General features: G+C 41.6%; 1 protein-coding gene across 4 annotated transcripts in view; it reads left to right on the top strand.

Moving 5' to 3' along the window:
* ralylb (RALY RNA binding protein like b) overlaps positions 1 to 18370 on the top strand; it is an 876105-nt gene that overhangs the window by 787695 nt on the left and 70040 nt on the right. For 3 of the 4 annotated variants that reach the window (XM_080194340.1, XM_080194342.1, XM_080194341.1), the window contains 2 exons: positions 8395 to 8573; positions 13553 to 13608. In XM_080194340.1, the coding sequence (XP_080050466.1) occupies positions 8395 to 8573; positions 13553 to 13591 (218 nt within the window). In that variant the 3' untranslated portion in view covers positions 13592 to 13608. The remainder of the gene's footprint in view (positions 1 to 8394; positions 8574 to 13552; positions 13609 to 18370) is intronic. The other variant, XR_013887728.1, reaches the window with a different exon arrangement.

An 18370-nucleotide genomic window follows, 5' to 3' on the forward strand; every position in this document is an offset into this window, starting at 1 on the left:
TAATCTAACCTAATATTTCCTTACATGACTGGGTGTCACACTTTGTTTTATGATTCTCCTATGAAACATTTGGGATTATTTCATTACGTTAATGGCATTATATAAATACAAGCTGTTATTATGCTTCTTACAAATATCTCAGGATAAAGCTTTGAAAAGCCTGTTGGGATCCCTTCAGTGTCAAAATTAATTTAACAAATGGTTACAATTAGGGTCAGGGCTGATATTCACCTTCACTTAACCGCTTACTCCAATGCAGGGTTGTGGGGAGTTGGAGCCTATCCCAGCAGGCACTGGATGTTAGGCAGGATACACCCAGGATAAGACACCAGTCCATCATCGCAGGGCAAGTGCACACACACAATCTGCTGTGGCCAATCCCTCTAACCTTCGCATCCTTGGACTGTGAGAGGAAACTGGAACACCCAGCAAAAACCCGCACATAGGGAGAAAATGCAAACTTCCCACAAACAGATACTCGAGGCTGGAATCAAACATAAGAACATAAGAAATAGGAGCAGGAGTAGGCCATCTAGCCCTTCGAGCCTGCCACGCCATTCAATAAGATCATGGCTGATCTGCAGTGGATCAGTTCCACTTTCCCGCTTTCTCCCTATAACCCTTAATTCCCTTGTCTATCAGAAACCTATCTACCCGTGACTTAAATATATTCAGCGAGGTAGCCTCCACCACATCAACGGGCAGAGAATTCCCGAGATTCACCACCCTTTGAGTGAAGAGGTTCCTCTTCAACTCCGATCTAAACTGCACCCTCCCCCCTCTTATTTTGAGGCTGTGCCTTCTAGTCCTGCTATTCTTTCTAAGTAGGAAGAATTTCTCTACCTCTACCCTATCTATCCCCTTCATTATCTTATATGTCTCTATAAGATCCCTCCTCAGCCTTCTAAACTCCAATGAGTACAGACCCAGTCTATTCAATCTCTCCTCATAGGCTAACCCCCTCAACTCCGGTATCAGCCTAGTGAACCTTCTCTACACTCCCTCCAAGGCCAATATATCCTTCCACAAGTGCAGTGACCAAAACTGCACACAGTACTCCAGCTGCAGCCTCACCGGTACCCTGTACAGTTGCAGCAAGACCTCCCTACTTTTATATTCTATCCCCCTCGCTATAAAGGCCAACACTCCATTCGCCTTCTTGATCACCTGCTGCACCTGCAGACTGGGTTTTTGTAATTTGTGCACAAGGACCCCCAGGTCCCTCTGCACTGTAGCATGCTGCAGCTTTTCGCCTTTTAAATAATAATCCCTCCTATTATTATTTCTACCAAAGTGGATAACCTCACAATTGCTAACATTATACTCCATCTGCCTTGGTCCCTGAAGCTGTGAGGCAGCAGCGCTCACCACTGTACTGCCCAATGTGATACTTATGATGTGCGTATTAATTTCTGATTGTTATTTTCCTGCCTGTCCATTCCCACTTTCAAGATTATTCAACAAAATGGGCACTATCATTGCTGAAAGTAGCCTGGTCCACTCTAGTTATGATGAATGACAGCCAGAAGAAATCAGGCTGATTCAGCTCTTGTAATGTGTCTAGAAATCCATTGGCTGCTTGTATTTAAGGTTACCTTTTTGGAAATGAACAATGGGCCTAGAGTTTCCAGGAATTACAGAGAAGTCTCCAGGACACTTCTGCCTAGCGAAACTAGGACAACACATTATTAAGCCTCCTTTCTGTATGGACTGGAGGGTCCTCATAGGATTTGTATTACTTGGTCCTGGGAGACCTTTGTTTCTCTTATCTTTTCTTGATCCTTTAGTCATGTGTTTTTTCCCAGTTTACATGTTTAGTCAATCTCTCTGTCACTGTCCATTGCTGATGTCTGCTGCTTTGGGAATCAGTCTTGACTGGAAGCATATTAGCATTAAGCAAAATAACAATAATGTACTTTGGGAAAACTCTAATTCCAATATATTGCTACTCTCTTCCGTGAAGTTATTTAGTTTTAGCAACAACCTTTGTAAAGCTGATAGTTATCAATTATTCAAGTGCATTACTGCCTGACTTAATTCAAAATACCTGAAATTACACAGCCTTATTTTAATTTTGGAGAAACAATTTACATTGTGCATAAATTGGCAAGTGAAAACATGTAGTTGAAGAAGGCTTAAAGCTGAAAGCAATGACAGAGAGCACACTGGGGAATAAATGAAGCACCCTCCACAATGTAGTTCACCAGTAGACAAAATTGGATATCCGTCTGTAATTGGGTTGCCAACTCTGGTTGGATTTATTTCTCGAGGTTTCATCGCATGAATTCCTGCCTCCAACACTTGTGTATAAAACAAATTAAGTCAAATCAAATGAACTGAGGGACAAAGTAAAAGTGGCAGTCCCTCAAAGGGAAATTTCTGTCTCCAACAGTTCTGCCCCGCACTCCTGCTTTTTGTCTCCTGACACATCCACCTCCATGGCACAGTGGCATCCAGTGCTCAGTGAAATCTTACCCAGTTGGCTGATGCATGACTCTTAGTCAAGCAATTATTTTTCTCCTCTCCAATATTTTTCTAACCAACACACAAAAGTATTCAAACAAAGTGTTTTTTTTAATGGAGGGTGACTTTTCTTCAGGATTGCTTGCAGAAGTATTCTGGAAATTACTCTTTCATTTCTGAAGGTTCTAGGCCAATGCTAGAGGGTTAACAATACTAATTTGTGAGGATGGCTTTTATATAACGTTTTTAACTTGGAAAATTGTATCCATTTTTTGAAATCCTACTTTATGAATGATTTCAGGATTGTGTAGAGTGCTTACCGAAGTGATGCTGAGCATTAGCAATGACTGGCATAACTGGGAGTTATTTCACAAGAACTGCTAAGGTTAAGGGAAGATTTAGTAAAGATATTGAAAATATGAGGGTATTGCTCAGATAAACAAGGAAAATCTATTCTGCTGGCAAACTGGTAACAAGACAGCATAGCCTATCTGAGCTTGATTATTTGGGTCCAGCTTTTGCAACAAGAAAGCCCCACTTGAAAGCTTCTGAGTGGAATTAAATATCTCGGTTTCGAAGGGTGACACAGTGGCAGTGTACAAAGAACAAAAACAGCCTGGGAAACAGGCCCTTCGGCCCAACGAGCCCACGCCACCATTTTAACACTACCATGACCCTTATCTATTGTTTTATGGCCATCCACATTGAGGGAAACTAATTTCGGGACAATTTATTACTGCCAATCAGCCTAATAGCACATCTTTGGGGTGTGGGAGGAAACCGGAGCACCCGGAGAAAACCCACGCAAGCACGGGGAGAATGCGCAAACTCCCACAGACACTGGCCCAAATCCATGTGTCTGCACAGCAAACAGTGATAGTCACTGAGCTGTCGTCTTGCCCAGCATCTGGTCCAATTTAAGCACACACTAACGACATGAAGCACTAGGCCAATCTCGAACAACCAAGAGCAGCCCAAGTACGACCCATCACGTGTATGCCCCTCATTGGACATCAAGGCGGACCGACTTAAAACCTGTGAATGAAAAGAGAAAAAACATTATTATCATACCATATCCATTTACCTTACCAGGGACGCCCCAATGCTAATGAACCTTATTTAAAACAATCTCCTATATCCACCCATCTCCAACCCACTCATGTGCCTGTCTAAGTTACTCTTAAACAACTCTAGCGTGCTTGCCTCCACCACCTTACTTGGCAGAGCATTCCATACCCCCACTACCCTCTGTGTGAAAAACCTCCCTCTAATATCTGTGTTATACCTCTCCCCCTCACCCTAAGCCTGTGGCCCCTCGTACTGTGTGTCTCTATCATAGGAAATAGCTTACCTCTGTTCACTCTATCTGTACCCTTCATAATCTTATATACCTCTATTAGATCCCCCCTCAGTCATTGTCTTTCAAGGGAAAAGAGCCCCAATTTGTTCAATCTTTCCTCATACCCCAGTCCTTCCATACCAGGCAACATCCTGGTAAACCTCCACTCCACTCTCTCCAGAGTCTCCACGTCCTTCCAGTAGTAAGGTGACCAGAACTGGACGCAGTACTCTAAATGTGGCCTAACCAACATTCTATACAACTGCAACATTAGACTCCAGCTCTTATATTCTATACCCTTTCCTATAAAGGCTAACATACCATAGGCTTTCTTCACAACCTTCTCTACTTGTACTGCCACCTTCAAAGACTTGTGCACTTGCACCCCCAGGTCTCGCTGCGATTCTATACTCCTTATGGGCTTACTGTTTATCATATAACTGCCCCCTACAAGTGCAGTCAGCACTGCTTCCTTGCAGTGCCAGGGAGCCAGGTTTGATTCCAACCTTAGGTGGTTTTCTGTGTGGAGTTTGCATGTTCTCCCCGTGTCTATATGGGTTTCCTCCGGATGCTCTCATTTCTTCCCACAGTCCAAAGATGTGCAGGTTAGGTGGATTGGTCATGCTAAAATTGATCCTTAGTGTCCCAAGGTTCGTGGGTTAGCCAAATTAGCATGGTTGTGGGGAGAGGGCCTGGGTGAGATATTCTATCAGTGCAGACTTGATGAATCAAATGGCCTCCTTCTGCACTGTAGTGATTCCAGGGATTATATGGTATTATCCTTGCGCTCTGTCGGATGTCTGTCAAGGCATTTGAGTCCCAATTTCAAAGCACACAACACAAAGAAAAGGAAGAAAGGCATGCATTTATGTGTTACCTTGCTCAATGCCAGGGATAATACCAAAGCACTTGACAGTCAATGAAATACTCCTTAAAGTATGGTCACTGTCGTAACTGAGAAAATACAGCAGCCAATTTGTACACAGCAAGATCCATCAAACAGCAATGGGGAAATAACTAGATAATCTTTTTTTTTCAGTGTTGTTGGTCGAGGGATAAATAGAGAGCAGAAGATCAGAGAGGGCTTTCTTAGTTGTCTTTGAAGAGCCTTGTAGGATGTTGATGAGATGGCTAAAAAAAAGCTTCAATTTAACAACGCATGTTAATAATCTAGAATAAATCAGCTTCACAAAACAAAAAGTCTTGTCTGAGAAATCTTCACTTCAGAATTAAATGTTTCAAACTAATACCAAGAAGTGTCTGAAGTTAAATGTATCACAGAATCCCTACAGTGCAGAAGGAACAATTCAGCCATTCAGTCTGCACCGACAACAGTCCCACCCAAGCAGGCCCTATCTTTGTAACCCCAATCTCACCCAAACCTGTTTCCATAACCCCAAGTATTTACCTCACTAATCACCCTAATTGGATTGTGAGAGAAGACTGGAGCACCCGGAGGAAACCCACACAGACACAGGAAGAATATGCAAACTCCACACAGACTGTGAGCGAGGCCGGAATTGAACTCCGGTCCTTGGGCACTGTGAGGCAGCAATGCTAGCCAGTGTACCATCATACCGCCCCATCTAGTACTGCTTAAATTGAATTCTCATTATTATAACTGCACTTAGATGAGAATGTCAGATACGCATGCTGCCTACTTAAAAGACTTGGATCATCATAAAATTTCCAGAACACCCATTTTGAAATCTTTTTAACTTGCGCTGACAGCATAAAATATACTACCACAAGTAATTGGAATTATAAGTAGTGATAGACCACATTAGATCAGCAAGGAAACTTGTTTCTTCCTGCCCCTCCTGTTGAACTCTTCTGCATTGTTTTTCAAAGCGTTGTCCAAATTTTTGTTTCATGATGAAATTTCTCTTTCCAGTAGCCAATTGTCATTTACTTTAAGGCTTAGCGATTGTATATTTTTAATTGTGAGTGCGAGTGCCAATAGTAAGGAAGGAGGCACATTCATGAATAACAAATAAGCTGGATGATGACTCAGCAGATCATCCTTTTAAATTCCTTGTTTAGCCACAACACACCAGCTTATGTCTTCCTATCACCAAAGACAGATCACATTTCTGTAATCCCTATTCAGTCTTTAAACTCAGAGGCAAGATGAAGACAGAGAAGGAGCTTAAGTGCTGTACCATCTGTCAAGTTACCTATGCCTAAACTGCTCCCATTGCATCTGCCAAGCATATATCAACCTCCAAGTACCACAATCTCTGGAGCCTATTTTACTAGTAAAAAGAAAGCCTCCTGAAAATCTTCTGAACACTTGACTATAGTATGAAATTTGGCCAGTTGCAAAATAGAAGCTTACCCCACTAGCCTTCAAGGCATTCTAACCATCTCTGCTTGGATTAAAATGCTTGTGACAAGGCTAAACAGCACAGCTGAATATCTTTAAAGTTTTGTTCAGGCTTAGAATCCCCACTTTCAATTCATTGCATTCAGCTACTTGAGGGATTTTGTAAAATCATTTTGATGTCAGTCAATTCTGACTCCTGTCAGCTCCATTAAACACAGTAAGAAGTCTCACAACACCAGGTTAAAGTCCAACAGGTTTATTTGGTAGCAAAAGCCACTAGCTTTTGGAGTGCTTGCTGCCCCTTCATCAGGTGAGTGGGAGTTGACTCATCTGATGAAGGGGCAGCAAGCGTTCCGAAAGCTAATGGCTTTTGCGACCAAAGAAACCTGTTGGACTTTAACCTGGTGTTGTGAGACTTCTTACTGTGTTTACCCCAGTCCAACACCGGCATCTCCACATCATAAGCTCCATTAAATCCAGCCCAACAATGAGGAAGTTAGAGACAACTTCAATGGTGCCATTTCAAATGGTTCCTAAAAGAACTTCAACTCAAAGCTTCGAGTCTACTGGATAGTAAGTCGGTATACTTGACACACCTCACTCATTATTAATGATTATTATTACTTATCAGGTTGCATACAGCAGATAATTCAGAATCTGGAACATTTTGAATATCTTAACACCTTTTAAAAATTCAAGTATATCACCTCTACTATATTCTTCTTCAGTTCTCAGCCAAGAGGCATGTCCAATCCACAGTCTCACAGTGTCCACCTTGGGTAGGGCAAGGAGGCAGGTCCCAAATCCATGCTAGCTGGAATAGGGATTCAATCCTGTACTGTTGGCACTAATGTGATCCACACTGGCCATCCAACTGACTGAGCCAACCAGTCCCCCAGTGAGTTATAGAATCCCTACAGTGCAAAAAGAGGCCATTCGGCGAATTGAGTCTGCACTAGTTCTATGAAAAAGCATCTTACCCAGGCCCTATCCCTGTAACCCCAGATATTTCCCCCACTAATTCCCCTAATCTAAACATCTTAGGACAGTAAACAAAATTATAACATGGCCAATCCACCTAATCTGCACATCTATTAACTGTGGGAGGAAACTGGAGCACTTAGAGGAAACTCATGCAGACATGGGGAGAATGTGCAGACTCCAAATAGACCGTCACTCAAGGCCATAATTGATCCTGTGTCTCTGGTACTGTGAGTCAGCAGTGCTAACCACTGTGCCACCATGCCACTTCAAGAATCTGAATTGCTGCAGCAACATATATTCTCAGATGCATGTTGTATGTATCCTGGCCTGCTATTGGTGCATGGATTTACATGTTGCTCCTCAATCAGTTTGGCTGTGTTGTGAACGCACTTTCCTTGGCCATCGGACCTAGAGTGGGACTCAATCCACTGAACTTCTGACTCAGAGGCAGGGATGCTACCTACTATGCGCAAGACCTCCTATCTCCTATAATAATCTAGAATATTCTGTTACTTCTTTCTTTAAATTTATTTCCATATTTGTTCTCATGACTTAGAATAATGTATAAGTTGTGGAATTTTTTCCCTTCATTTCTAAATAAACTCCATTTTAGGATTTTCTCTCAGGTAAAGCAGTTAAGATAAATAGCTTGGATGCATTTAAGGTGAAGCTAGATGTGTATAAGAGGGAGAAAGGAAAATAAAAGTATGCTGATAGGGTTGGATGAAACAAGGTGGAGGAGGCTCATGTGGATCATAAATACAGGCATAGACTATTTGGATTGAGTGGCATGTTTCTGAGTTACTGTTTGTTGTTGTTTCTCTTCCCACAATGAATGGTGCACAAGGCAGACTTTCATCTGTCCTAATAGTGAGGTTTTTCCTGGATGAAGTCGCTAGCCTGTTGCCACAGACTTATCACTTGAGGGGTGCCACTCCACATCAAGCATGGCCGATCAGGAGTCTCTCCCATTCTTACTGCCAGCCATTGGAATGTTGGCAGGATTTTGCAGGTTGGCCACATTATGAACAAACTGTTCTTAGCCATCAAGTACTGGGGTAGGACTCAAACCCAGAGCTGCTGGCTCAGAGGCAGGAATAATGCCCACTGCACCACAATACTATATTACGTTATTATGTAATCTTGATTGTTTGTTGTAGACCTTTGAATCAATCAATCTAGAATCCAGATAAACTTCAGCAACATGTGCTTTTACTCCATTATCCATTCCACTGAGAATATCACAGATAGCGGATGTGATGATTCTGTGCCTTTTCTATAGAGTCACAGAAGAAGCAGCTTGAAGAGAATTCAGAGTCTGCACACGAGGAATCCATATCAGAGAATGCAGAAACTTCCACAGAGGAACAAGTGGAAGGAGGCCCTGATGTTGATGGAGATGGGGAAGAGATGACTGATGGGGTAGAAGAAGATTATGACGAGGATGGCAGCAATGAGATGGTATGATTAACAAGCAGTATGATACAAACCTTCCGCATTATGGTTCAGGTCAGAATCTCCAAGGTGTTTTATGAAGTCCACCTGAATCATAAGTTTTGCACTTCGAATTTGGTTTGGGTGGGCATGAGAGATTTCACTTCAGATATGATACAAATGACCCACTTCTATCACTTTTATCAAACAAGGTTTATTTAGGTATGTGGTTGACATGTGTAGAACGAAAATTAGCAATAACTTCTACCAGATACAAACAAGGAAAACGACAATCATGATATTGTCTAAACTTTAACAGCTAAACACCATTCCTATGAAATAAGTCTCATAAACAAACCTTTGCCACAGATTTAACACAGCAAAGATGACTGCTCATATGATACTGGAATTTAGTCCTTTGGTTGAATGCTGCAGTTCTCTTGAAGCACACACAGACAAGCCTGGAGCCAGAATAGCTTCCCAAAGCACCAGGGAGACTTGAGTGAAGCCAGTCACCAACAGCATATTTTCTACTCCAGGAAGGCCAGGATCCTTGCTTCCAGCTAACAGCAGACTTTCCAAAACCATGGAGAGAAATACTTGTTTTCAGCTTGACGTCCACCCCTTCTAAATTAAAACTGCTGCCAGTGAAATGAAAAGTGAAACCTTGCATTCACTATGAAGAAAAAAACTGTCCAAAACACATGACCTGCCTTCCACCTAACATTGCAGGGTCATAAAACAACTCCCGGAAAGTACCTGAAGCCCATAGTAAAAATAAACAAAACCCCATTTGAGCCTTTGAAGTAACAATAAAAGGACTTCTAGCTGATGGCCCAGCAACAATAAGAAAGACAACTGAAAAGGTCTGCTTACAACTGCAGAGAACATGACTGAAAAACACATTTCTTAAAAGTATACTCATTCAATTCAGAATGCCAGTATCAACTCTCCAAAGAGTTATGTGGAAATATTTTAAAGCAGAAAGCAGGAGTAATTAGCAGGATGTGGTTGTTGCATTTGCATTATGTTTTATATGTTGAACAAACTTAAGTTTTAAGTGGCCAAATCTTAGAATTGTTTTAAGAGGTATTGTTGTTATTTTGAGGAGTTTGGACGCACACTAAATTTTTGGAGTAATAAGGAAACTACCCCTTTAAAACTACATGGTAGGTTGTTGCATAAGGTTAAATCTCATGGGATTCAGGGTGAAGTTTCTAAATGGATACAAAATTAGCTTCTTGACTGAAGCCAGAAGTTGGTTGTAGAGGGTTGTTTTTCAAACTGGAGGCCTGTAACCAGCGGTGTGCCTCAGGGATCAGTGCTGGGTCCACTGTTATTTATCATTTATGTTAATGATTTGGATGAGAATGTAGAAGGCATGGTTAATAAGTTTGCAGATGACATCAAGATTGGTGGCAGAGTGGACAGTGAAGAAAGTTATCTCCAATTGCAATGGGATCTTGATCAATTGGGCCAGTGGGCTGATGAGTGATAGATGGAGTTTAATTTAGATAAATGTGAGGTGATGTATTTTGGTAGATTGAACCAGGGCAGGACTTATTCAGGTAATGGTAGGGCGTTGCAGAACAAAGAGATCTAGGGGTACTTGTTCATAGCTCCTTGAAAGTGGAGTCACAGGTGGACAGAGTGGTGAAGAAGGCGTTCGGCATGCTTGGTTTCACAGGTCAGAACATTGAATACTGGAGTTGGAACATCTTGTTGAAGTTGTACAAGACATTGGTAAGGCCACACTTGGAATACTGTATGCAATTCTGGTCACCCTATTATAGAAAGGATATTATTAAACTAGAAAGGGTGCAGAAAAGATTTACTAGGGTGCTATCGGGACTTGATGGATTAAGTTTATAAGGAGAGGCTGGATAGACTGGGACTTTTTTTCTCTGGAGCATAGGAGGCTGAGGGGTGATCTTACAGAGGTCTATAAAATAATGAGGGGCATAGATCAGCAAGATAGTCACTATCTTTTCCCAAAGATAGAGGAGTCTAAAACTAGAGGTTATAGGTTTACGGTGAGAGGGGAGAGTTTCAGAAGTGTCCACAGGGGAATTTTTTCATATAGAGGGTGGTGAGTGTCTGGAACAAGCTGCCAGATGTAGTACTAGAGATGGGTACAATTTTGTCTTTTAAAAAGCATTTAGATAGTTGCATGGGTATGATGGGTATGGAGGAATATAGGCCAAATGTGGGCAATTGGGATTAGCTTTGGGGTTTTAAAAAAAAGAGCAGCAGGAAAAGTTGGGCCAAAGGGCCTGATCCATGCTGTAAACCTCTATGACTCTACATTAAAACTGAAACTGTATTTCCGTGGTACAGAAAGGCTGAAAAATATAAAATAGACACAGGACTGTTTCTTTGCGCACTGATGAGGAATGGCAAGTTGCACTCCCCCTAGATTCAATCTAGCTGCTCAAGGAGGGGTAGATAGAGGGAATGAAGAGGAACAAAGAACAGTACAGCGCAGTGTCAACTTAAATGCCTCTCTAATATTTTCTTGCCTCCACATGGCCCATATCCCTCTGTTCCCTGCCTACTCCTATATATCTGTCCGGATGCCTCTTGAAAGTTGCTATAGAATCTGCTTCCACCACCTTCTCCTGTAGTTCCAGGCATTCACCACCCTCTGACTGAAAAACTTGCCCCTTACATCTTTTCTAAGTTTTCCCCCTCTCACTTTCAACCTGTGCCCCCGAATAATTGACCCATCAACCCTAGGAAAAATACTCTGACTATCCATTTTACCCAAGCCTGTCATAATGTTGTAAACTTCTATCAGGTCTCCCCTTATCCTCTGATGCTCCATTGAAAACAATCCAAGTTTGTTCAACCTTTCTTCATAGTCCATATTCTCCAAACCAGGCAGCAGCCTGGTAAATCTCTTCTGCACCCTTTCCAATGCATTAACATTCTTCCAACCAGAATTGTACACAATGCTCCAAATGCAGCCTAACCAAAGTCTTATACAGCTGCGACATGATTTTCCAATTCCTATACTCAATGCACCAACCAATGAAGGCCAGCATGCCATACACCTTCTTGACCACCTTGCCCACCTGAGTTGCTATCTTCAGATTACAGTGGATCTGCATGCCTAGATCCCTCTGTATGCTAATATTTCTGAAAGCTCTACCACTTACTGTAAACTTTCCTTCTGCAGTTGACCTTCCAAATCGCATCACCTCACATTTGTCTGGGTTAACTTCCATCTGCCATCTTTGAGCCCAAGTCTCCAACCAATTTATATCCTGCTGTATCCTCTGGCAATCTTCATCAATACCTACTACTCCCCCAATTTTTGTTTCATCTGCAAATTTGCTAATCAGGTCACCTATATTTTCCTCCAAATCATTTATATATATTACAAACAACAAAAGCCCCAGCACTGATCCTTGTGGAACACCACTTGTCACAAACCTCCAGGTAGAAAAGGACCCTTCCACTGCTACTCTCTGCTTTCTACGCCCGAGTCAGTTTTGTAACTATCTTGCCAACTCACCTCAGATCCCATATAGCTTCACCTTCTGTATCAGCTTGCCATGAGGAACCTTATTGAAGGCTTTACTAAAGTCCATGTATACAGCATCCACTGCCCAGCCCTGGTCTGGTCATTTTGTTTTGTCACTTCCTCAAAGAAATCAAGTTCGTGAGACACGATCTCCCCTTCACAAAACCATGTTGCCTACCGCAAATAAGCCTATTCTCTTCCAGATGTGAATACTTCCTATCCCTAAGAATCTTCTCCAATAATTTCCCCATCACTGACGTAAGGCTCACAGACCTATAATTTCCTAGATTGTCTCTTCTACAAAATAATAAGTAAGGGAGCCTCAGCAGCAGGTTTCTGGCACAACCTCTTCACCCAGCCTTAAATAAAAAGAAAAAAAAAGTGTTTTATTAGATCTGGAAACCACCTAGAAAAGTAGAACTGAGGCAAAATGAAGCCAACCTTTTAAACTTAAGAATCAATCTTTAAAATACTGATCTGCTGGATTGCTTTTGGCATTAGATGTTCTACCACAGGGAGAGGAACTCAGTGAATGTTTTTAAGTTTACAGGCACAGAGGTCCCCTTTCTCTAATAAGAAATTGATGTAAACAGGCAGGAGAGAGTTATAATGACTGAACACTACACTGCACACAGCACTGGTATGAAATCAATAGATGCAGTATTAGTGCAGAGCATATTAAACCAACTAACCTGGTGCACTATTGTTCTGAGCTCTGTACACGTGTAGAATTCTGAATGTACTCTAAAACTACCATTTTTGGAAGTTAATATTTTGCATCATTCACAATTCTGGAAACTGTGTGTATTAAAGAATGGACAATATATTTATAAAGAATAGTTGTAGATAAGGGATTAATTTAATGACATTGGGAATGGAACTTCAGCTGAACTAAGCCTTGCTGCAAGCCCCACAGTTAAAACAGATTTATGCTGCAGAATTCCGGCAGATAGCAATTGTTAATATAGTGAAGAACGAGAGATGAATGAACATTTGCAGAGATGCAGTCATTATACAGCAGAATTGTTAGGAAAATGTTTTCCTCTGTTTATAAACACCTGCTGTGATAACGTTGGTAATGCACTTGGCATTTTCAAAATGTCATTGTATCACTTGTGCCTGACTCAAAGACAGAAAAATGCCAGATAGAAAAATGCACCACAAGCAATTGAAATCTGATCGTCAAAGCAATAGGAACAACTATTTATCAGAATACTTCCAAATGTTGTCATTTCACATGTCAGTGTTAGTTCAATTCTCACTGTCAGCTTTTGCTTTTCCTCCCAGTCACTTCTCTGGTTATAGATACAAAATGTTTAAATAACAATGAGAAAATTAGCATAACTGTGGTATTTGTTTTAATTGATCACAAAAGAGATGTGATGGAACACTCTTTAAATAATTTGGCTTCCCCTATTGCCTTCTCTGATTATTTTCCTTCTTTTTGTCTAATGAATCCTGTTTTTTCCATTACTTTCAGAATGAAAATCATGTATCAGATATGGAGGATACACAGTAACTGACACGAATAATAAGGTTGGTTTCTTTTCACCTGATTGCTGTTAATTGCCAATAATTGTATAAACGGCACTGAAAGACAGCAACAAATTGCATTTATATGGCTTCTTTAACTTGAGGAAATGTAATAAGGTGCTTTACAGGAGCATTATCATACAAAATTTGACACTGAACCACACAAGAAATATTCGGCCAAATGATCAGATGCTTGGTCAATGATGGAGGTTTTAAGGACTGTCTTAAAGAAGAGAGACGCAAAGATTTAGAGAGAGAATTCCAGCGTTCAGTGTCTTGGCAGCTGAGTCACAGCCACCAATGGCAGAGCGATGAAAATTGGGAATGTTGAAGAATCCTGAATTGACAGTGCAGAATATCTCAACATGTGGTGGGGTTCAGTTGTAGGATTGAAGGAGATCACAGAGATAGGGAGGGGTGAAGCCATGAAAAGATTATAAACAAGCAGAAGAATTTTAATATTGAGGCATGGTTTAACTAGGGAGCCACTGTAGACCAGCCAAGTTGGACAAGACTTGGTGTGGGAAGGACATGGGTAGCAGAGGTTACCTCAAATTACCTCAAGTTAGAGGAGGATAGCCTCTAGGAGGACAGATAAAAATAGGCAAATATAGAGGTAACAAAGATGTGGATGAGGGCTTCAGCAGTAGCAGGTCTTGCTGTGGAAAGAATAGAGTTGGGAACTTGAAATAGGCACTCTTAGTGATGGTGCAGATGTGTGGTAGGAAGCTCATCTTGGGTTCTGATATAACATTCAAGGTTGCAAACAGCCTGGTTCAAATTCAGGCAGTTGCCAGAGAGAGTGACAGTAATTGGTGGCTAGGAAACAGAATTATGATAGGAACTAAAGACCAATATTGAGTCAGAGGAAATTTCTGCTCCTCCAGCACTGGTTGTTGGACAAGCAGTCTGGCTGTTTATAAATAGTGGAGGGGCTGAAAAAGGTGGAGGTCAGGTCAAAGTGGGCATCATCAATATATATTTAGAAATTACGCTGTGTTTTCTCGAGCTCAGATGAGAATAGGAGGAAGCCAAGGATGCATCACTGAGGGACGCCAGAGGTACCATTGCAGGAACAGGAAGAGAAGCCATTGCAGGCAATTCTCTTGAGGCAAGTCTACCTCAGACTTCAAAGCAGATTAGCTCAAGGTGACTAGTACATTTTTGTAACATTACACCTTCAACTTTTCAGATATTTTGTAATGTCATCTTTATGCCCTTCTACTACTAAATCAGTCTGTGGAGTGTTTTGGATCTGTGCTGCAGACATGATGAACTGTGTTGAATATTCTATCAGTTTATGGCCCTGCTGCTATATATTAACTTTCTTCAAAAAAAAGACACTGAGTTAAGTATGTTAAATAGGTCTGTTTTTTAATAGCTGTAAATTTTGTCTAATCGAACATTTTGTACCGATCATATTTCATGCTGAGAGCTTTGGCGAGTCAGCCCAATTCTCAGTCACATTAACTGGAAGCAGCTGTGATTATATTGTTCTGCACAGCAGGGCAGCTCGGAAATAAATCTTCCATTTTAACATTGGATGCATGAATATTTTTGAGCAGTCACTTTGCAAAAGATGTATTATAGGATGGTTTAGCATCTCTAGTTGTTATATAGTTTCCAGAGGATCAGATTCTGACCGATAGCGAGGTGCATGATGCGCTTAGACTGCTCATTTGATGGCACTAGCAAACAGTCTGATCATTTTCTTGGTAAGACCTCATTTGAATGAGATTAGAAAGCTGGCAATGTTCTCTGAATACTGACAGATGGTGCATAATTTTGGGGGGTGGTGGTTATGGGTTGCGGGCAGGTCTCCAGATGTATTTTTCTAAAGGAAGTGAGTAATCCTGGATGGGACGTTGTGGGGGACACAGAAAAATTGGCAACAAGCCTGATGGAGCATGAATGCACTTCCTAACCTCAAAAATATCATTTTGAAAATTTGTGCAATTTTTCCAAAATGGCCATCAATTCTTTTAAGAAGACCTGCCTTGACATCTCTCTGCCCAATGTTAGCGCCTCATTGGTAGGTGAAATTGTGTCCTATCATTGGGTCCCAAACTTAAACATTTTGATAAAGTTGTGGCCATTTTGTGGACCTATCAAAAATCAATCTGGCAGAAACTTGGTGTTCGGGAATAGTAGATTTTCATTAAAGACATCAGGCCGGGGAATCTAAGCTCTTCGGCGTTGGATTACGAGGGACCCCAAAGATGTCACTGGGAACCCCTCTCAGAAGCTCACAGGTGGAATTTTCAAAGAGCAGTTGCCAAGGGGAAGTTTGCACTTCTGGACAACTGATCTCTGATTTCTCCTCCGACCTCTACCCTGACCCCAACAACTCTACCCCACTCTCTATCTCCATTTTCACCTGCCAATTTCCAATCTGAACACCCAACCTTTGATCGCAACCCCAACTTCCAATCTATTCCTAAACCTCCAATCTCTCCTTCCCCTGCTCAACCTCCCATTCCTCCAACAACCCTATCTTCTTACCTTCAATACCTATCTTCTCTCCGGTCTATCAATTTCAATGGATCATTAAATTTACCTGGTTTATGACAGCTGGTGCCTTAAAAAAGAGGGCATGGTCTCTTCGCTTGAACTCCCCTGTGCTTTGATACTGGGCTGCAAGTACATGCACTGCTTGGATCTCACCCAGCCTGAGTCAAAAGGTCAGGTGAGACAGGCTGGGAAAAGGATTTGTGTAAGGAATTGGGCACAGAGTGGCAATCCAATGCTGATTGCCATTCCTAGGAAGGGTAGGCCCATCAATTGCCTTCTGGCCTGTTGTTCTATGGTGTCTGCATAAAAGTGTGTCATTTAACCAAAAGCATCCCATAATCTCGTTTCAGTTTGCTTTCCCATAAAGCATTCGACCAAAGTTGCTGCATTCACTTAACAAAAGTGATTTTACGTTATCAAGTTCATTACAAGAGCTTACCTTTCTCAAATCATCCTTTGAACATTAGAAGAGCTCTTTAAGTGCATTGATGTGAACGAACAGAAGTGATTACTGTACCTCTTCAAATGTAATAGATATGCTGCACTCCCTAAAGCTGGTTAGAAATATCGTACAGATATAAAAGCATAAACAGCTCTGGGGTATTTCTGTCAGTATAGTACCACTTGGTGAGTTGTACAGAATTTACAGGTTTTGATCAATGCTGAAGTTGATGTTTAATAAGTGGGATTGTCTGGTTACTTCACTAATTATATTTAATAAATCTACCATACAAGCCTTCTTTGCCTCAAAGCCATTTGTTGACTAATGCTGCACAGTGAGGAACGAACAAAGCTCTACCAGTAATACTACTGTCCGTAGAAGTATATGGATCCTCAATGCATGTGGCTTGAAACACTGTGTAATAAGTGGGGTAATGTTTTCAGCACTCCCTAAGCAAGCAGAAGAGCACTGGGGAATCCTGGCACATGCCTCCTTTGGTTTGTTCCACTAATTGTAAGGGACAGAAAGCCACAAGGGTAGGTGACCTCAAACACAACCTATACTCCTGCCATGCAAAGCTTTCTGGCAGGAATGCTGACGATTGAAATATAAAACATAAATACAAAATGTGCCAGATCATACAATAAATTCACAAGAGAAACAAATGTCAGTTGTGTGCATCTCTGCTTTAAAACATATTTGTTCAACAAGGCCAGCGTTTATGGTCTGGCCCCCATTACTCTTTCAGATGGGCCTTCTGAAATCGCTGCAGTCTGGTGGCCATACATGCAGCCACAATGCAGTTGGATGGGGAGTTGCAGGAATTTGTAGGAGCCCACCCATCTTCTGCTTGGGACCAAATAAAGCACTTCCAACAACTCATTAAGAGCTTATTAGAGGGGGAGGTTTGAATTTTGAAGGGGCAGCATGTTTTTCTTGCATTATCTGTTGCTGCCAGCTGAAGGGTATAAAATGGTCAGCTAGTTATGACTCCACCTGGGGAATTCCCCTGGCCCCATAAGAGTGGTGAAACCAAGCAGATTTTTTTATTGATGCCTGTACTCTTTCACAACTTGCTACGAGGGTAAAGTGGAACTTGACATTTGGTAGGGGATGTTCTTGGTGCTGCACAGATGGCAGGGAGAGTGGGCACTCAGCACATGGGTATTGAACAACGCCATTGCCCTCCATCATTGTGAGGGCAGAAGAGCAGGGAGCAAGACTGCCAATGAGTAGGCAACAATCTGGTATGTTTTTTCCATATAGCTTGTTAGAAATAATACTATATCCCAAATCTGTCACACTAATAAATCAATTCAATCCATTTCGAAAGAAAAGCTGAAGCTTTCAGACCATGACTGTCAGATTTTGGAGATGGCACCATGGAAAAACAACACCCTTTGCAGGAATATTTCAACCCCAAGTAACAGAAGGGTTTGGAAGAGGAAAGAGCGATGAGAAGGATAGAGTTATAGAGATTTGCAACATGGAAACAGGCCCTCCGACCCAACTTGTGCATGCCGCCCCTTTTTTTAACCAGCAAGCTAGTCCCAATTGCCCAGGTTTGGCCCATATCGCTCTATACCCATCTTACCCATGTAATTGTCAAAACGCTTTTTAAAAGACAAAATTGTACCCACCTCTACCACTGCCTTTGGCAGTTTGTTCCAGACACTCACCACTGGAAAAATTGCCCCTCTGGACACTTTTGTATCTCTCCCCTCTTATCTTAAACCTATGCCCTCTAATTTTAGACTTCTCTACCTTTGGGAAAAGATATTGACTATCTGGCTGATCTGTGTCCCTCATTAT

The sequence above is a fragment of the Carcharhinus amblyrhynchos genome, chromosome 8 (genome assembly GCF_965287045.1).
Source record: "Carcharhinus amblyrhynchos chromosome 8, sCarAmb.v2.hapA, whole genome shotgun sequence".
NCBI lineage: Eukaryota > Metazoa > Chordata > Chondrichthyes > Carcharhiniformes > Carcharhinidae > Carcharhinus > Carcharhinus amblyrhynchos.